The sequence below is a fragment of the Oncorhynchus masou genome, chromosome 17 (genome assembly GCF_036934945.1).
Source record: "Oncorhynchus masou masou isolate Uvic2021 chromosome 17, UVic_Omas_1.1, whole genome shotgun sequence".
Classification (NCBI taxonomy): Eukaryota; Metazoa; Chordata; class Actinopteri; order Salmoniformes; family Salmonidae; genus Oncorhynchus; species Oncorhynchus masou.
The window spans coordinates 20,879,909-20,901,875 of NC_088228.1; the positions used below are offsets into that span (position 1 = coordinate 20,879,909).

The window sequence follows — 21,967 nt, forward strand, 5'->3', positions numbered from 1 at the left end:
GAATAACTGGACCTCCTCTTGTCACCACTTGAAGAGAATAACCCTTTGATGGCATCAAGGACACTTCAAACGTCCTGACCTTGATAACTTCTCAAAGCTTCTCTCTTTCAAAACCGTTCTCACATGCTCTTACGCACAAAGCCCGAACCCTACAAATGGCATATGTTTTTGCACATCACTGATCTCTCTTAAACATCTTTCACTCCCCCCCTGATGATTCAGATAACTTTTGTGTCCCCCTCTCCTCTCCTCCTCTTTGCCCCTTCTCTCTCCTCGCTGGCTTCCAACGTTTACCCAAGAGGACCTGGTAGATGTGTTGCATAGTATCATGTGGTTTTCTATTCAGTATTCAAGGCTATTGGATTTCTTTGCAAGAAACGGTGCATCTTTTCTGCACTGGTTTATCTCCTATACTGCTGCAGACATGACTACGATTAGAGTCCCAAGATCTGATTACCATTTTACATAACACGTTGTTATCGTATCATCGAAATCCAAAATACACTATTCAAATGGTGGTACAAGAGCGCTGTATCAGTCAATTCATTAAGTCGAGAAATAAAATAAAACTGAATAAATGAAACTGTTCACTTCAGCTCACATCAAACATGAATTCCTACCTACGTAAACATTTTATTGAAGACTAAATGTGAAGTTAATGTGACTACTTCCTGTACTGGCCATTTTAGATTGTCATTATTTACAAAAATATTGTATATCAAACAGCTCCTTTGAAGTCCAGCCCACTTGAGAAAGACTGACACACATCTCTCCCCTCCCCTCACACTCTTCAAGGTATTAATTGAGCCTTTAGTATTGCTATTGATTGTTTGCCAAGTTCAATACCGTTACACTAGTTGGCCACTCACACTCCATCAATGAGGCTTCAGCAACAAGATTTTTGTAGAAACCTTGTATCGTATCTCACCCCCTTGCAATGACTTAATAAAGTGGTTGTATCCTTGTCATCTTCAAATGTTGAGAACCCCAAATATCTAGTTTGGGATTTTGGCAATAAGGCCCTACATACTGGACGCAAGATACATAACAATGGTATCAACAAGTTGATCTGACTGGGGAAGTAGATAAAGGGCCTCATTGCCAAAATACTGAACTATCCCTTCGAGGCCACACTGTGCAGCTTCAGATGAGTCATAGCCAATAAGAAGCCCTATTTTGCCCTCTTATTGTTTCATGGCCTAAAGCATCGAGAAGAGATCTGGAAAGCCAGTCCTTTTATATTTCTTTATTTTTGGACAATCCTCCTTACAGTTTCTCAGCCCTGAGGATACTGTGAGTCAATTCTCACTTTCCATACTTCGGTTTAAAATGTAACTTAACTTGAAGGTCTTGAAGACTGAGAAGATTAAGAGCACGATGGTGAGGATACTCACTTGTCTTTTATAAATCATTATAAATCTAAGATTTATTGTGAAATACTGTGTTGTTGTGTCTCGTTTGCAGTCAGACATCATTAAATGTCACCTAATTTCACCTCATCATGTCAATTTAGAATTAAGTGGATTATCATTGGTCCTCTCTTCTGCTCACACAGTACTTCACCCTTACTTCCTGTGCATGATGCTGAATAACTTTAAGCTATTGAGAATTTGTCATTATAAAGGCCTTTCTTCAAAACATGTTCACACAAAAGGCCATAGAGTTTCAGCATTGGCATCATGCCACGATTTGATGTAGGGCATCAAATAATACATCTGCATGGTATACAATCACAGACGCCAACAGTCGTGACATGTACCTGACACATATGTGTTGACTGCTTGGTGTCAGTTTTTCCACCCAATGCTGTACAGACACACTTCTACTTGGGAAATAATTACTATTCATTAAAGCTAGCTGTCAGATTCTCTGTCTCCCCTCCCTCCCCAGATGTCCTTCAGCAATCCCAGCACCTGTCATTCTGTCAGCCCTCAGTCAGCCTATCGATTCACAGATCTTTACCCAAGCATAGAATGCTTGCATGCAAATTTCTCTCTCCCTCTTTTTCTGGGCTGACCTTTATTTCTTAAAGAGTTTTTGGCAGGGATAAATAAACCACCATGAACTTTATTCAATTTAATTATTACTCTTCTTCTCATTCAGACCAGACATTTGTCAGGTACTAATATGTATTGATTTGCGGTTGTATCCACAACGACAGTTCAAAGTAAAGTTTGCACCTCACTGCAGAGTAACATTGCAATAACAACACATATATCAGTGAAGGCTGCTGGGAGGAGCTGTAGAAGGACTGCCTGATTGTAATAGCTGGAATGGAATAAATGGAACGGTATCAAACACAAACATATGGAAACCACGTTTGACTCCGTTCCTTTTATTCCGTTCCAGCCATTACAATGAGCCTGTCCTCCTATACCTTCTCCCAACCACCTCCACTGACATCGAAAGTACTCAGAATTAAATATCTTTATCAGAACACATACGCAACTGAAAAAGGTAACATACTCCAATGTCTTTCGAATGCATATCTGAAATACCTTGCATCCAATTAATTGTTTTTATATGGATAGAATACAAAGAAATGCAAACTTAGTTGTTCTTTTTTATTATTTAATATAAGAACATTTACATCCTGTTAAAACATTGAGAGAAACAAATATTTTTGATCAAACAATAATAAAAAGTTAAACGGTTCTTTACAGAGCCAACCAGTAAGCATATCAGTATGTTTGTGTATGTAGCGCCTCATTCAGTATGTACAGATACAAATACATAAAACATGATCATATAATCAAATATAACTCTTTCAGCTGGATACTGAGCTGATATTTCATATTCTTGATTGAGCTTTGTGAAGTAGAGTCTGATCAAAGTGGATGGAGTCAACCTAAGAATATTTACATTCAGCACTTTGGTTCTGGAAATTTGTAGCTTTCAGGGGCAAAACAACATCTTATTCTATAACCATACAGAAGTTGAAGGCGTTTAGGAAATATCTGTACATTTTTCGAACGACAATTACCTTTCATACTGTACGGAAAAACTGCTTGGGTTAATTATGTCAGGAATAGTACAAGCTAGACATACAGAGAGTTTGTTGCTTATTTCTTGAATGGCTCGCATAAGTAGTGTACTTTACAGCATAGGTACTTACATGGTAGAAGTATAGGAACAAGTTATAACTGTAATTATATCAGAGATAAATGTATATAATTGATCATTGTAAGTGTTCACAACTTGTTCAAATCTTTTAACCATGTTACTACCACCTTTATATATAGTTTGATTTTGATGGTAGCAATACTGATGACATAGAAAATGTAATTAAATAAAGGCAGCTAAAGATGACATTCAAATCAAACTGTTAACCTCTTATAGTGGTGCCTTTCTCTCATATCATTACCCATTGAAAAGCTAAGGTCGGGCTCCCTGTGGAAAGAAAGATGTCCCCCACATATCAAATAAGTTATAAACCGTAATTGTGAGGTCATGCCTGTCTGAGGCCTAAGGACGTTGGCACCAGTCCCAAGACTTGCACACCAGACAAACAGGCCACTGCTAAGTGACAGTGTTGGCATTGTAGAAGACCTTTTACTTCCACAGGGATATTTACATGTCAGGCGTCCTCTCACCAATGGAAAATGGATAGAGCACACATGAAAAGAGCTGTCCAGCCTTGAACATGGTGGCCATGAAAAGCTCAAGGACGGCCGCCGTTAACAATGAAGTGCCTCAAATGTTAAAAGAAGTCCAATGCGGCAGAATTGGAAGAGATTACACCACTGATTGACATAAAAGAATACAGAGTTTGAAAGAAGAACATCTGGGTGGTATGATAAGTGCTGTGTGCTGGCAGCCATGCTAACCGTCAGTTACTGTCCTATGGACTGAGGCAGTCAGAGGCAGTCAAAGGCAACAAACAAACAGAAAGGAAAACATGGCAAATAAATGCTCTATGAAATCATCTGCTGTACTCAGTGTACTGTCTATCATGTAACGAGAGGCTAGCCAATCAAGTCAAGGAGAGTTAATGCATTCATTTGCATGCTTAGATTTTAGACTAATATGCAAGTGGATGTGGATTTGGAGTGGAATGTTTGAATGTTTCTATTATATGATAATGTCCATAGTAATGAAATTGTAATAGTACCTTGTATTTGTTGTTGATAATGTTTATAGTTTCTCTCTCTCTCTCCCCCTCTCTCTTTCTCTGTGTGCTAATAATAATATAATCTCCAGACACTTTGTATTTCTAACATTTCCCTGAACCTATAATCAAAATTGTAATTGATGACTGTACTACATGACCTACACAGGTACAGGCAAAAAATAAGTACAAGGACCACATTTTATTTGACTAATACCACAAAATCAATTAAATTATTGGACTCTCAAAACATAATAAATCATTGGAGAAAAATTGCCAACCCCATTTCCCTCATTTTCTTGTGGGAATGTTTGAAACGTTTACACAGCATAATAGACCCTCCTTGATTGATTGGGTGTCCTTCACTGTCCTGACGATTAGCTGAAGGGCAAGTGATGATTTCTAGATGACATCAAGATAAATAACTTTTATTTACAATCTCTGTGTTTGTGACTCCCATTTTATTAAAATAGTTTGATGTTTTTCCCAGGTTGTTCAGAAGCACAGTGAGTTTGATGCAATGTGACAATGTGTGTTTGGTTCCCGTGTACTGTGACATGGAAATGAGTTTTAACTTGCAAATGCTGCACTTCATATATTAGAGAACATTCATCTTCTCAGGACGCACCCAGGGTAATTCCATTTCATGGTAACAAAGAGGATTCGTACAGCGAAGAGGGACATTTAAATATGTGTTCTTTGTCGAGACCAAATTTTCCTATTGTCCAATGGTACAATTGATAAATCCTAGAAACACAGCTATTCCAGCAGTAGATTTATGACAGCAATTTTTCACTCAAGATGTAGGTTTTGTAAATAATGAAAGGTCAAATAGTACTTTAACATATGACATAGGATATAGCAGTATGGTAAATTGTTGAACCATCACAATCCGTGTAAAAGATTTGAAACATATCCAGTTGGAATATACTGTACTAAGAGAAATGCATGGTCTCCAGTTAATCAGCTCATGTTAATTTGAGTTCCAATCTAGGCCTACCGTGAATACCATTAATAAACATTTGAGTTAAAGAACTAGTTTAAAAAATAATACAATTCCGCAATATGTTTAACTGGAATTGTGACTGGCATTTACAGGTAAGATCCACAATACAGTGTACTCATTAGAATGCAAATACAGTTAGCCTATTCCAAAAAAGGTGTTATGTCTGCAAAATATATTCAAAACATCTAGCTTGGAAATTAAACTGAACTAAATGTGCTTTTTATCTGAATATTGACTCTTCATTATAAGGCATGTTTTTTTTTGTTACAAATATTTTTGGGGTGTTTGCACTTGGTTATCAAATAAAAGTTATGTGCACTTTCCACATAGATGGAGCAATATTTACAGAGCTGTATCCACAGACCTTTTGTAACCTTATCAGAAGAATTCATTTTGAAGTCCGCTGAAAAACTCAACTCAACATTTAAGACATTTATGCCACTCGGTTTGCCACAATGTTCACCTTCTTTTGGTAAAGTAATGTTGCTGAATAGAACGATTCAGTCAGGGGCTTCTCAACCAAATGTTAAGCACAAATACATATCTTGTATGGGTTTGAACGAAAGATAAAAATGGAAAGGCAAGGATTAACAAATGTGAAGGATTAACAAAAGAAACCGTTAAGCATAATCAACAACTCATTCAGCACATCATATTTTCCCTTTTGAATTAAATTGTTCTGTAACCAAATAAAAAAAGTTAGAAAGGGAATCCTGTTCCGTTTCCTCAACTTCATGCCAACAGATGAACAGCCAGAGTGATCCTTTTGAAAACTCATCTGAGCTCCTTGCTTTCTATATTAAAAACTCTATCGGTTGTCATGGCGTCACTCCACATTCAACAGATTCAACACACGCCACAGTCTTTCAGCAAGTGTATAGGAATGTTCTAGACATCTCAGAAATATATGTACATGTTTTCCAAACCAGCGCAGCACTCTCTGGACCCTAATTTAGACTGAGCTAGCTGCACAACTGGCCCAGTTCTGCCTCAGAGGAATTGGGCAGCTTGGAGTTGAAAATCTGGAGGGAGTCTCGGATGCGCACCACCTCGCTGGTGGAGAGCTTGAGCCTGTGTCGGAGCAGACATGAAAAGATGTCCAATGGCTGCATTCCGGGCGGGGAGAGCCGGTTGATGCGGTCTCTCATCTCCAGCAGCATATGAAAGGCTGCGTCCTGGGTGCCTTGCGTGTACGGGTAGTCCAGCTGCATAATCAGGTCTTTGATGCCCTCTGGGTCAAAGTGCATGCTGTAGCCGAACACCTTGAGACTGTTGATTTTCATGTAGCCCAGGTTGGACGTGTGGTCGTCCAGGTCCAGGGGCTCGTAGAAAAGGGTCTCGTTGACAGTGGGGTCGTCGGTCAGGATGCGGCTGCGCAGGTAAATGTGCACCGTCTCGAAGAAGGACTTCCACTTGTTGCCCAGCATCAGCGTCCAGTTGTAGCACTGCAGAGAGGCATCCAATTTAGTTCTCTCCCAGTCTGGGAAGTCCTGCTGGTTGACAGGCATGAACCAACTCTCCGAATGGCTGCCCCCAAATGGGTTGACATAGATAGCAGGCACAGGCTCCAGGGTACTGTTTTTAGTGGAGCAGATCTGGAATGAGATTCCCATTAGCATATGAATGAGGTTGGATTTGTTTTTGTTGCTCTTTAGAGTGAGGAGCATGCGTTTCCTCCAGGCCGGGTTGAACCAGCTGCCCAGACGCACGTCATTGCTGATGTAGATGGCATGGACTTCCATGCGACTGTCCAGCCGCTGGAGCAGATACTTGACCTCTGTGTCCGGCATGTCAAAGTCAATGTTCAGGTAGTGGTCCAGAGAGTTTGCTATGTTGGGCCGACACGAGCCCAGGTGCAGGATGTTGCCAGGGTGGCAGGAGCCACAGCGGGTGATGTTGTCCGGGGCACATGAGAGGCAGGTTGACCCCTCTCCGACCTCACAGGGCACTGTCCCCTGGCAGGCACTACTGTGCTCTGCAGTGCAGGTGCAGCTCTGCATCTCCTCTGAAAACGTGCCCAGGATTCCATGCTCGTTGCAGTACAGGAGTGACTGGGCCTTGCTCAGCCAAAATCCTGGTGTCCTAAAGAGGAAAGAGCATTATTTTCAAAAACATAATTTAACTTTGAGATCATCTTTACTTAAAATGTTTTACCTTTGACTAACACTATTGTACCCTATAGAAAGGATAGAGTAGTGCATACAGGACACAAGTGATGACAATGTCTTAGGGCTCTATTCAATGCGCATCGCAGAAATTCAACTTTGCAGCGAAAGCTGAAATTTAAAGGCAATATTCCCTCTTTAGCAAAGACTGCATTCAGGGTAAACGCTGCATATGTCGGCTCAATCGGAAATAACCTTTACATTTCAATCGGGAATATAGCCCTTAACGTTCACTTAACGTCATCCCATTTAGTAAGTGTCAAATAATGATTGATGTGGCCTTTAGAAGGCTTATCGCCCATCTTTGGGATTCAGAAGAATAGCAAGGGCCCTACACACAAGATCCTTCTCTCAACTGTTCAGTTTACTCTGGAGTATAATGTCTTCCAGATTCCATTTCACACTATTTCTCAGCCCTATTGAATTATGCAGAACATGTATCCCAGAACCTGCAGAACATACTTGTTCTTTTAAATACCAATATGTTAGTGCTAAATCATTCTTAGATTGTATCTATTTGTCGATTTATTATACATAATGCTCACTAGTAAGTGAATTTGCTATTAAATCTGTGTTCATTATTTATGTACAAGCTTTGGTAGGATTTTTGGTGCAACCTCATTTAGAGGGAAAATAACACAAATATTGTACATAAATTAAAACTGTTGTACTTTGCTGTAACTTTCTACTAAGCACTATTGAGTAGTTGGTTCTGCAAATAGTAGTTTTACTCAACAGGTTTTGTATTGGGACTTGCACAACATAAATCTCAAAAATGAAACTTTTCCTTTCCGCAGGCATGCATATCAAAATTGAGGGATTATATAGCACATGATAATGTAGAATACATCTTCTGGCTCAGCTGAGCTGAATAGATTGTTCAAACAAATAAAAACAGAGTTAAGGAAGTGAATGACAGCCAGAGGTAGCGCCTGTCAAAGAAATTGAAGTGTTCAGTGGGCAATACGTTAATAACACCAACCTGTTGTCTCTAAGAGCACTTGATTACAGACATGCCACCGTAGACCTCACATCATACAGACCACTTCAATCGGGGCAGAGATACTAAACAGCTCTCTCTCACCCTCTCTTTCATTTCAGACTCTTGCCCTGGTATTCTCACAGCATCAGATAACATATTGCATCTTAATGACAGACAACTCAGCCAAGTCAGTGCCTTCATAAAGTATTCATACCTTTCTACTTTTTCCACATTTTGCTTTGTTACAAAGTGGGATTAAAATGGATTTAATAGAATTTATTTGGACAACAATCTATAATATATCTATAATATATAAAATACGTTATAATGTCAAAGTGGAAGAACATTTCTAACATCTGTAAAACATTTGTGAAAAATAAAACACTAAAATATCGTGATAAGTATTCAACCCCCTGAATCAATTCATTTTAGAATCCCCTTTGACAGCAATTACAGCGGAGTCTTTCTGGGTAAGTCTCTTAGAGCTTTCCACACTTGGATTGTGCAACATTTGCCCATTATTGTTTTCAAAATTCTTCAAGCTCTGTCAAATTGGTTGTTGATCATTGCTAGACAACCACTTTCAGGTCTTGCCATACATTTTCAAGCATATTTAAGTAAAAACTGTAACTTGGCCACTCAGGAACATTCACTGTCTTTTTGGTAAGCAACTCCAATGTAGATTTGGCCTTGTGTTTTAGGTTATTGTTTTGCTGACAGGTGAATTCATCTCCCAGTGTCAGGTGGAAAACACACTGAACAAGGTATTCCACTAGGATTTTGCCTGTGCTAAGCTCCATTCTGTCTATTTTTTTTATCCTTAAAAACTCCCCAGCCCTTATTGATTACAAGCATACCGATAACATGATGCAGCCAACATTAAATATGGAGAGAAGGTACTAGGGCTGTGGCAGTCACAAGATTTCGTCAGCCGGTGATTGTCAAGCAAATAACTGTCGGTCTCATGGTAATTGACCGCAAATAAACAAACACATTTAGCATCTCCTGGCTTCCACACAACCCATTGACGCAGACCTTTGGAACATCTACATTTTAGTCTAATAAATCAATGTAATATAGCCTACATCTTCACAACAAATCCATTCTTTATTTTAGACAGTTCTAAAGAAGCATGATATGAAGAAAATGTAGTCTATTTCAGAAGAACAGAATAGCATACTCTGAGTTGTCCTTAGGTTAGGTCCTGATCTGGCTATGCCAAATGGCTGTGGGCTATACTAGTTAATTTAGCAGAATTCCGTGGCATTATTTTATAGTTTGATGAATGCAAATGAACAAAGCTGAATAAAAAATAAAGGGTATTTTCTGCAAACGATTTGAGAGAGAGCGCACATGCGGCTATTCTGTGTTGAGCGGTTAACAAAGTGATGCCGTAATGCACCCTAAAAAAAATCTAGGCCTTTTTGCGGCCAGCGGCCGTTGTGCCCTTCTCTTGTGCCCTTCCCCCCAGTGCTGCGTTGTGCCTTTCTCCCTGAGTGCTGTGTTGTACCTTTTTCCCTGAATGCTGTGTTGTACATTTTTCCCTGAGTGCTTGCGTTGTGCCCTTCTCCCCTTGTGCTGCGCGCTCTGAATTACCTCTCACTTACATGGCTCTCCATCACATGATTGGATCTTTCTCACAGGCTACAAGTGAAGACCGACACATCGGGGACGCAACTGCTCGAGGTGCACATTGAAGATATTGGAAGAACTGTCCACATTTACTTTTCGTCAGCCAACAACAAGAGTAGGCCTAACGAACAGCAAAAGCACTAGCCTATGTCAATCTACTATCCTCCATAGTGAAAAGGTCGACCTACAGTATTCTGTGCGAGAAATAAATATTCCAAACATAGTCTAGGACAGTTGTGGGATGCGATCGATCCCAAATTCATACAACCACTACCTTAAAAAAACATTTTGATGCAATGTGGCTGACGCAACAGATCAGAACGTTTTCAGCTTAAAATGTTGAGAAACTAGTAGACTATTTCACATTATAAATGCAGAAATGCGCACATGGTAGTAGGCTATAAGCATTAATGTTTTATTAGGGAGAAACACCATTCTCAAAAGTGACCGCAAATGCAATTATGCATGTAATGCTTTTATTATAAAGGTGCATTTTAATGGTGAAAATGAGCTTCCACAAACTTTAAACTCACTCACTGCTTATGTATGACAGTTAGGCTCTACACCCCTTCTTAATTTTAAGAAGTTATTTGGCCACTTTAGTTGTTAAACAAACTATGCCTATGAGCTAGGCTACATGATGTGTGCGACTATGTTCAGAAAATGTTGCAAAAAAATACATGTTTTATTATGCTGGGCATCATTCACAAGTCATAGTATATAATTCACAAGTGATAGGCTAATATTGTCATCAGACTATTCTTGATTTAATCTTGTCTTTAGATATACTAAATAATATTTGTGTGAAATTTGTTTTGATTTAGAATGGACCATTATCATGCACCTATATCAATTTTTTATTTATTACTTAAATAGCGATTGGAGGACGCTTTTCCCGTGGTTCATTTTCATAGCAGCCAGGTAGGCAATACTCCTGTTGTAAATATAAGCAATGTGATTAATATTAGCAAAGTTGAGAAATAAATATAGTAGGCCTAGCCTATAGAAAGCAGATGGGTTCCTCCTCTGTTTTCTTGCGCAATTACATGGCCTATAGAAATGTTGCGTGACATGAGCTCATGTTTGATTAGATTTTGATTACATTTGCATTGATGTCAGAGTGATTAGAGGGACAATAGAGTGCCGAGTACAAGGCAATTAGCAAGTTTGGTAGGCTACTAATGACCATCAGTGGCATCAGAGCTGGGAGAAGCCTAATTAACATGACTAAACGGTCACATGGAATTTAACTGTCTTCATGACTCATCACCGCCGCTTTGGCAGGTCACCGCAACAGCCCTAAGTGGTACTCAGTTATGTGGTGTATTGGATTTGCCCCAAACATAAGACGTTATATTCAGGACAAAAAGGGAATTGCTTTGCTACATTTTTTGCAGTAATACTTTAGTGCCTTGTTGCAAACAGGATGCATGTTTTGGAGTATTTTTATTCTGTACCTGCTTCCTTTTCACTCTGTCAATTGGGTTAATATTGTGGAGTAACAACAATGTTGTTGAGCCATCCTCCTTTCACAGCCAAACTTTTTTGGGATAGGGGACAACATTTTCACTTTTGGATGAAGAGCGTACCCAGAGATAACTGCCTCCTACTCTGTCCCAGATGCTAATATATGCGTATTATATTATTAGTATTAGATTTGAATAGAAAACACTCTGAAGTTTCTAAAACTGTTTGAATGATGTCTGTGAGTATAACAGAACTCATATGGCAGGCGAAAACCTGAGAATAATCCAACCAGGAAGTGGGACATCTGAAGTTTGTAGTTTTTCAAAGCTTGCCCTACCGAATACACATTGAGATATGGATGAGATTGCACTTCCTACTGCTTCCACTAGATGTCAATCGTCTTTAGAAACTTGAATGAGGATTCTACTATAAAGGAGTGGCTCATGAGACCTCTTTGAGTCAGTAGTCTGGCAGAGAGTCTTGGTCTCATGACAGAGTTACCTCGCATTCCTGTGCTTTTTCTGAAGAGAAAGGAATTCTCCGGTTGGAACATTATTGATGTTTTATGTTAAAAACATCCTAAAGATTGATTCCATACGTCGTTGGCATGTTTCTAAGGGACTGTAACAGAACTGTTAGAGTTTTTGTCTGGATGACGTGCCTGCGCCTCATGAAGATGGATTACTGGGCTGAACACGCTAACAACAAGTGGCTATTTGGACATAAATGATGGACTTTATGGAGCAAATGAGTCATTTATTGTCAAACTGGGATTCCTGGTAGTGCCTTCTGATGAAGATCATCAAAGGTAAGTGAATATTTATGGTGTTGTTTCTAACTTTGTTGATTCCAAAATGGCGGATATTCCTCTGGCTGTTTTGGGTTCTGAGCACCGTTCTCAGATTATGCTTTTTCCGTAACGTTTTTTTGAAATCTAACACACACCCTGGTTGCATTAAGGAGAAGTCTATCTTTAATTCAATGAGAAACACTAGTATCTATTAGCAATGTTTATTATGAGTATTTCTGCAAAATCGCTGGATGTTTTGGAATCAAAACATTACTGCACGTAACACGCCAATGCAAACTGAGATTTTTGGATATAAATATGCACATTATCGAACAAAACATCAATGTATTGTGTAACATGATGTCCTAGGATTGTCATCTGATGAAGATCATCAAAGGTTAGTGATTAATTGTATCTATATTTCTGCTTTTTGTGACTCCTATCTTTAGCTGGAAAAATGGCTGTGTGTTTTTTAGACTTGGCAGTGATCTAACATAATCATATGTTGTGCTTTAGCTGTAAAACATTTTTGAAATCGGACACGATGGGTAGATAAACATCTTGTTAATCTTTCATTTGCTGTATTGGACTTGTTAATGTGTGAAAGTTACATATTTAAAAAAAAAACATTTGAATTTTGCATGCTGCCTTTTCAGTGGAATGTTGTCGAAAGGTTAAACTCTTCTTTTAAAGTCACGATTGGCCTCATGGTGAAATCCCTGTGCAGTTTCCTTCCATTCAGGCATCTGAGTTAGGAAGGACGCCTGTATCTTGTCTGTATCTTGTAGTGACTGGGTGTATTAATACACCATCCAAAGTGTAATTAATAACTTCACCATGCTCAAAGGGATATTCAATGTCTGCTTTTTTATTACCCATCTACCAATAGGTGCCCTTCTTTGCGAGGCATTGGAAAACCTCCCAGGTCTTTGTGGTCAAATCTGTGTTTGAAATTCACTGCTCGACTAAGGGACCTTACAGATGTGTGTGTAGGGTACAGAGTTGAGGTAGTCATTCAAAAATCATGTTAAACACTATTATTGAGTCTATGCAACTTATTTTGTGACATGCTAAGCAAATTGTTACTCCTGAACTTATTTAGGCTTGCCATAGAAAACACGTTGAATACTTCTCAATTAAATCCATTTTAAATTCAGGCTGTAACACCACAAAATGGGGAAAAAGTCAAGGGACCTGACCCAAACAACATAACTTGATATAAAAGAGGAAACAATGATGATAGAATGCCATCAAGTGGTTTTACGTAATAGTTAATTTATGTAATTTACCAATAAAGTAGGTGTACGATGTTCAAAAGCCAAAATAAACACGTTTTCATCTGATATGGGAGATATTACAATATATTTCAGCAATCATTTAAGAGCATGTGATGTTCCCATTTTCGTACCTTTCTCTAGAGAGGCTGATCCTTGGCAGTTTGGGACAGCGCTTGCTCAGAGTGAAGAGTTTCCTCACAATCTTCTGGGCTTTCCCAAGAACCAAATTGGTGCTGATCTCCAATTGGCTGTAGCGCTTCTGGAGAGCTGCATCTGTTGCCCAAAACTTGAATACCATGGATGTGTTTAAAAAACGGTCCGTTGGTAGTTTTTTCATGAAGGCCTTGAATTCATCTAAGAAATTGAGAAACAATCACCATAAAAACATGATTAGTTTTATTCATCTTAAAAAAGTAAATAATTTCACAACCATCAATATATTTTTATTTTCTTCACTTTTCTTAATTTTAACCAGATATTTCTATTATGGATTATACCTTTTAATGTGCAATTATGGTTCATATCCCTAATTTACCATGGACAGCTCTACATTATCATTATATTATTTCACTATTTCACTCATTTAAACCATCCAGAGATTTCTTACTTATGCCCTAGGCAAGTTATCTCACTATGTAGCTGCTATGAAGTATCTTATCAAATCACTGCAATGAAGACACACAGTACTTTTTTACAAAGCCCAACTGAGTGAGACCTGCAATTGTTATGGGGGCTGGAGCTTTTATATTCCTGTATGCTACTCTTGGCAACACTGTATTAAGTACATTTCTAGTTAAACTGACAGGCTCAGGTCTTTACAGTGCTCGATGATCCTGAGTGAGCTAACCTCTGGCTCCCAGAGCCAACACCAAATGAGTTGAAAAGTTTTAGTTTATCACATTCAACGGCTCAATTGGGTTACACATCAGACTTGCGGTGTCGCCTCTCTTCATACTATCAGTCTCAAATACATGTGATGTCGCAATAGGTATTTGATGGATCCATTAGCTTGTTCAGTGTTAAAATGGTTTAATGGTAAATTATTTGATTGCATTATATCTCCATAGACCTCCTGCCTGATTATTTGTTGACATGGGCATAATACCAGAGGTACTACTACTGAAAAAAAATTAGTACATTTCTATGTTGTCGGCATGCGTTCACATGCATTAATTGAACACGCATTAATTGGAAACCCTTGAATGAGTAGGTGTGTCCAAACTTTTGACTGGTAATGTACGCTACTTCCCTTTTTCTTGGAAAACAGAACAAGCAGTGATAAGTAGCCTATTATGTACCTGCCTGTACTTACATAGATGTTATTCCCTTATGGTTACCTACTTCCAAAAATGTGGTCTCCTTTGACACGAGGAGGCAGAGTAACAGCGTAATTTCATATGTGGTTAGACACCACATTATGCCCTCATCAAATAACACATCTTCCTAGCATGTACTTACGGATTCTAACCACCCACCTGACAAGCCAAGGCTATAGAGTGGTAATATCATCTAATAAAAAACTAATCTTTCACCTTGGACCCTATAGCTGAAAATCAGGTCGCATCGACTTGCTGTTTGTCAGGCTCACCCACCATGTGAAACATACGGGATGTGTCCCAAATGGCACCCTATTCCCTTTTTAGTGTACTACTTTTGACTAGGGCCCATAGGAGCGGGGATATGGTGCCATTTGGGACGTAGGATATGGTGCCATTAACTGGAGTGATCAATGCCTCTGCTTCCCTCCACATGCACTGGAGAACCCAGGCCATTTGAATGATCATTGGGATTCACAGAACACAAAAGTAATGTGTCTGTCTATTCCCCTTTTTCTTGGCATTTGTGACTTTATGTTCACATTCATGGAAAATGTAGGCCTTTAAAAATGTGTCAGAAAAAGGGATGTGGTTATTTCCCTTAATGGACACAGCCCACTTTCATTCTGATAGGCGTACTAGTGATTCATACAACCAAGAACAGAACAGACAGCAAGCTGGGCTTGTTTATTTTTCTCAAAAGCAAGGATTTTGAATGGCACCACTGCAACTATTATTTGATATTAGGCAGGGTGAAACCAATATTTTAAATGAGGACAATGCACTGCCATAAAGCTTATATCTTTGAGTTGTATGTTACAGAGCAGATGCTTTGGCAATGTCGTTGCATGGAATACAGTGATATAATATCTTCCCATTTCTCAATGGCTTACTACATTTTTTTGTTATTACTGAATCCTGAACCTGAATTATTAAGGAACCCCCCTTGGAATCCCCATATCTCTTCCATTGCTTTGATTGAACAAGTTATTAACATACAGTGCCTTCGGAAAGTATTCAGCCATTTTTCCACATTTTGTTACGTTTGTCTTATTCTAAAATTGATTACATATATTTTTTCTCCGCAATCTACACACAATACCCAATAATGTCAAAGCAAAATCTGTTGAAAAAATGTTTTTTTTACAAATGTATTACAAATAAAAAACAGAATTATCTTATTTTCACAAGCATTCAGACCCTTTTCTATGAGACTCGAAATTGAGCTCAAGGGCATCCTGTTTCCATTGATAATCCTTGGGGAGTTTCATCAACTTGATTGGAGTCCACAGCATGTCAGAGAAAAAAAAAACAAGCCATGAGGTTGAAGGAATTGTCCTTAGAGCTCCGAGACAGGATTGTGTCGAGGCACAGATCTGGGGAAGGGTAACAAAATAATTCTGCAGCATTGAAGGTCCCCAAGAACACAGTGGCCTCCATCATTCTTAAATGGAAGAAGTTTGAAACCACCAAGACTCTTCCTAGAGCTGGTTGCCCGGCCAAACTGAGCAATCCGGGGAGAAGGGCCTTGGTCAGGGAGGTGACCAAGAACCCAATGGTCACTCTGACAGAGCTCCAGAGTTCCTCTGTGGAAATGGGAGAACCTTCCAGAAGGACAATCATCTCTGCAGCACACCACCAATCAGGCCTTTATGGTAGAGTGGCCAGACGGAAGCCACTCCTCAGTAAAAGGCAAACGAAAGCCCGCTTGGAGTATGCCAAAAGGCACTCAAAGACTCTCAGACCATGAGAAACAAGAGTATCTGGTCTGATGTAACCAAGATTACTATTTGGCCTGAATGCCAACCGTTATGTCTGGAGGAAACATGGCACCATCCCTACGGTGAAGCATAGTGGCAGCATCATGCTGTGGGAATATTTTTCAGTGGCAGGGCCTGGGAGACTAGTCAGGATCGAGGCAAAGATGAACAGAGCAAAGTACAGAAAGATCCTTGAGGAAAACCTGCTCCAGAGCACTCAGAACCTCAGACTTGGGCGAAGGTTCACCTTCCAACAGGACAACGACCCTAAGCACACAGCCAAGACAATACAAGAGTGGCTTCGGAACAAGTCTCTGAATGTCCTTGAGTAACCCAGCCAGAGCCCGGAATTGAACCCGATCAAACATCTCTGGAGAGACCTAAAAATTGCTGTGCAGCAACGTTCCTCATATAACCTGACAGAGCTTAATTAAGAGGATCTGCAGAGAAGAATGGGAGAAACTCCCCAAATACAGGTGTGCCAAGCGTGTACCGTCATACCCAAGAAGACTTGATGCTGTAATTGCTGCCAAAGGTTGTTCAACAAAGTACTGAGTAAAGGGTCTGAATACTTATGTAAATGTGATATTATTTGTGGGGGAGAGGGCCCAGTGCAGTTAAAATTATGATTGTTTTACGTTTTATATATATTTCCACACTTAGGTTGAAATAATACTGTGAAATTGTGAAAATTATGAAAATGCCCTTTTAGTGTAAGAGCAGTTTGAAAAGATCGCCTGAAATTCCAGCCTGTTTTAACTTAACAAAACAATAAGAGAGAGCGTTCCATACCTCTCTGCCAATAACAGCTAGTTTTCCGTTTTCCCCTCCCCACTCAAACCACTCCCAGACAGTCCTAGCTAAATTCTTGCTTGAGACATTGCCCTTTGCTGAGAAGATTTTTTTTTTTTGACCACGTTAATTGAAAACAATCCCAGTAAGGTACTTAATTGTGACCTAGAAAGGATTTGATTTTGAGATTAAAAAAAATGGCTGCATTGGACCTTTAAGAGAGATCTAAGTTCACCATCCTTCTTTCAAATGTATGTCTCCTTTTTTTCTTTCCATGGGTATACTACTCCTACTGGAATACTTTGAGTGGAAAACACAGTGAGACATGGCTGTCAAGCTATCATCACAAAGACATCAAATGGTTGCTTGTGGCACTTTGACGGCAACTACAATACAGTGCCTCCACCGTATTTGACATTATTGTTACAGTGCACTATATGGTACACTGACATAAAGACGGCACTTCTTTCAAGGTAAAACTTGTTCGGGATTGGTAAACTATCTGTAGGAACTACTGCAGTTGATGCTAGCTCTTTATGAACAAGGTTCCTATTCTCCTATGACATTTTTCAACACTTTATATTCCAGAGACAAGACTAAGAACAACACTTTCACTTTCTCTGTGTATCAGATTTTGAAATATCAGATATTGAAGGGGGATCTTGTTGGGCTCAGACTGAGCATATAGAAAATACAACCTGTATCAGACAAGAAAGACATTATGCAAACAGCACAAATAAACTAGTTGATCGTTATTAGGCTTTCTGGTAGCATATAATGTGATCCGGAACTGGATAAGATTTTAATATTTACATTAATATCTTAAAAGATCCTTTTGTTTTGTCCCTTAAAGACTCGTTCAATTTTCAAAACACAAATAAATATTTTCAGAATGAAATCGTACCACTTGAGATATGCTGTACAGTTTGTGGGCTAAGACACCATATATGAACTTCAATAACTCATCAGGTATAACAAAAAATGTAATCAAACTAAAGGCCCTGCTATGTGATCAAATATGGCTGCTGTTGCAGTTATCAGATGAGACTGAAACACTTTTATTGTTAAGTATGTTTCTAGATCCTATTATTAACCAATGTAAAGTCTAAGACTCACTATGAAAAACCACAGGTTAAGTATGTATTGCTCCCAGCCCACAACCAAATAATGATGAGCAGAAGCACTGCTTTTGATTGCACAGTGGGAGGAAGTAAGACATATGATCTGACCCAGTGACATATTATACCACACAGTAAACTGCAGGATCTGATTTGCATTGAGGGTTAATCTCTATTGCCTTGTAAATGGCTTATAACTCTCTCTCCCTTTGGATAACTCACAAAGTAATCGCTTGTGGACCGATTCTGCCTGTTAACTGAAGAATCTGTCAGGACTGAATGGGATGTGTCGGATAACGAGCAGCAGCAGTTCTGGTTATTTGGACAAATCATGATTTCACAGGTGTTAGCATCTCTTAATCACTTCTCTTAACATGTAATGGGTTAACCAAGATTACTCACAAAGTAACACAATGCTGTCTGAACAGGATTCTTTGTTAATGTGAGACTAGCAACTTTCCCATCAGACAAATAAATATTCACCTTTTGTAGGGTCAAGGAATACTATAGTATTACTATATTTTCAATAGCTTTTCTTCAAGAAATCAAGTATCTTGTTATTTTGCCTTGAACATATGAACATTTTTCATATAAGAAATGCTCCTCACTTTCTGTCAGTGCTGGTAAAGCATGAACAATAAATATATTCGACCTTTGCACACACGGGAAACCAATGCTATCAGGTTTCTGCTTATTGCTCTCTGGTGGGTGATTTTAGCATGGAAAAACACCACTATGTGCTCTAAGGTTCGACAAACTCATAAAGGAGATCAATTTCCACTACTACAATGATTCCTTCTTCCAGGGTTGGTGCTGAAACATAATAACCTGACACTGACTCTTGCTCTTGATCTGCAAGGCTCAGATATTTCAGTATTTATGGCTAACGTGTGGAGCAAGATGTCACAAACTCATGATAGCTTTATGATTTCTTAGGAAAAATCTACAGATTCATGATTACTGTTTCCTTTGATCATGGATGGCTATACACATGAGCTAAGACAAACTATCAATTTGGCTATGTTCGGCAATCTGGGCTTTTTATTGTTGCCATTTAAGGGTTTATGTTGCATACAATGAATAAGGAGCTGTACTGAAATGTTTCCCATTAAACCAAATCTGACATTCAATATAACATCATCATCAAATATTTATTGGAATTAGGATGCTCATTCTAGCTGATGTTGTACACTCTTTTGCCCTTGTTGGTGATCATTGTGTTACAGTATCGCTTTGCCACAATTTATAACCCAGAAGAACCATCCGTTTCAGGGATGTGAAGCACAGTACAGTAGTACTGCTTCTGTTATAATTTATTGAGAAATACAGTTTCTTTAGAATACCATTAGACAATTCCCTTTTACCTCATGTTATACAGATCAAAACCCTTTTGGGTATCATTAATAAGCATGACAAATTGTTTCATTACTACTGCCAGGTCAACTTTGACAACAGAGAGGGTAACACCAGAAGCTTGAGTAAGCTCACAAGTTATTTAGCATTGACTGTTTGGAATATTTCACTAAGTCATGCGGTAAGATCCAACCTGGATAATAGATTTAGTGAACAGGAGGGGGTCAATCATTCAGGCAGCATTTCCCCAGCAGCTATTTCTCAGAATACTTGCCTGAGGATAATGGTTTTTACACTTAGTGAGTAATGCATTGAATGAGATATTTCCCCAAAATATGTAATTTCAGTGCCATAGAGGACGCCTGCTGTCCATTGACTAAAGCAGATGCTTTGGGAACATTTCTAAGGACATTTTATTGAGCTGAGTCATCTATTGGATCTAGCCCAGTTCTTGTAGTCGGGCACCTGACCAAGGAGCATAACAAGAATATATTGTTTCATTGCTCTTACAGTATGAAAGCAGTACTCTCCAATGTTACACCATCAAGCTGCAGTTGGGAATGAGACAGTCATTTGTTCTTCTGTGTTCTATAGTAAGAATGTATTGCCATGGAAAAATACATTATATTCCTCTAATTAGTATTGATGGAGGAATGAAGTTGATGCAGATGCATATTGGGATATTATTTTAGCCGATATTTCGTATCGTTTTGGAAATATTGCAAGATTATTTTCTCGCTAGTTGGCTGTACCTGCACCAAAACTCCAGTATTTTTCCTTCATAGCTTGTTCTCCATCGTCTTTTAAATAGGGAGCCAATTTGTTTTCAGGACTTATTTCCATTACTGATCAAAACTCGTTTTCTCATGGCTCTCTCTTATCCCTCTGCAGCAGACATATGGTGAGCAATATGTTTGGAACATCGAATCACAATAAAATTCCAGTATTGGATTGCAATGCACATAGAATCATGAGAATCGCAATATATATCGTATCTGGGATAATATCATATTGTGAGGTCCCTGGCAATTCCCAGCAGTACTAATTCGCCTTTTGACTCCATAAATAGTATCAACATTGCTACCAGGTAAGCTATCGTCATCAGCTATCACTCTTTCAGAGAATGCATTTGTCATAACCCTGTAACGTCTTCCACGAACAGTATCTGACAGGTACAATTCTTAGAATAAAGGGTTCCAAAAGGGTTCAAGGTCAAATCCTTTTTGGTTCCAGGCAAAACCATTTTGGGATCCGGTTCTACATGGAACCCAAAACAGTTCTACTGGGAACCAAAAGGGTTCTGCCTTGAACCAACAAGGGTTATTTAAAGGGGGATCTTCTATGTGTACAGACAAATAACCCTTTTAGATTCTAAATAGCAACCTTTTTCTAAGAGTGTGTCACGGCAGATTTCCTCCTCTTCCTCTGAGGAGGTGTAGCAAGGATCGGACCAATACGCAGTGTGGTAAGTGTCCATGTTTTAATAGGGAAAACTGAACATGAACACAAATACAAACTAACAATGTGAACTGGCACTGAAACTGTCTCGTGTGGCACTGGCACAGGAAACAATCACCCACAAAATATCCAAAGAACATGGCTGCCTTAATATGGTTCCCAATCAAAGACAACGATAAACACCTGCCTCTAATTGAGAACCAATCTAGGCAACCATAGACTTACATAAACACCTAGACCAGAAAACACATAAATCCCCCATGTCACACCCTGAACTAACCAAAGTAATAAAGAAAACAAAGATAACTAAGGCCAGGGTGTGACAGAGTGTAAACTAGGATGTTGTTTGGCTCTCTGTTAAAATAGTTTACTTGCTGTCTATTATTGTAAATTGGCTCTAATCTTTAACAAAATGGTACACTGATTCTTAATCCTTAAGACAAAATATACACGGTCTGCCAGCCGTTATGATTAAATGCTAAATGAGGTCCAGGTAACCATTAGAATCCTAATTCATTAAGTGAATTAGAATCCTCATTCATTCACTCATTCATATTTTGTGTATTTGTTGGTTCTGGATAATAAAATGTATTAACCTTGGGCATTATCAAGGTTGTGTATATAAAGGAAGCCAGGTGGCCTAGTTGGATGAAGACAGATGGGATTTAACTATGTTCCCACTCACAGTTATTATATTGTTTAATCGTATTTGTTTTATATACCAAACATGACCTTAAATTCCC

The 21,967-nt window shown here is 38.9% G+C and overlaps 1 protein-coding gene across 1 annotated transcript in view; it reads right to left on the reverse strand.

The window, feature by feature from the left end:
- Positions 1-2,549: 2,549 nt before the first annotated feature.
- The window catches only part of LOC135558685 (BMP/retinoic acid-inducible neural-specific protein 3-like), a 119,987-nt gene continuing 100,569 nt past the window's right edge, over positions 2,550-21,967 (reverse strand). Inside the window, exons 7-8 of the mRNA XM_064992715.1 lie at positions 13,559-13,781; positions 2,550-7,196 (exon numbers count right to left, since the gene is read on the reverse strand). Coding sequence (XP_064848787.1) covers positions 6,077-7,196; positions 13,559-13,781 — 1,343 coding nt within the window. The 3' untranslated portion in view covers positions 2,550-6,076. The remainder of the gene's footprint in view (positions 7,197-13,558; positions 13,782-21,967) is intronic.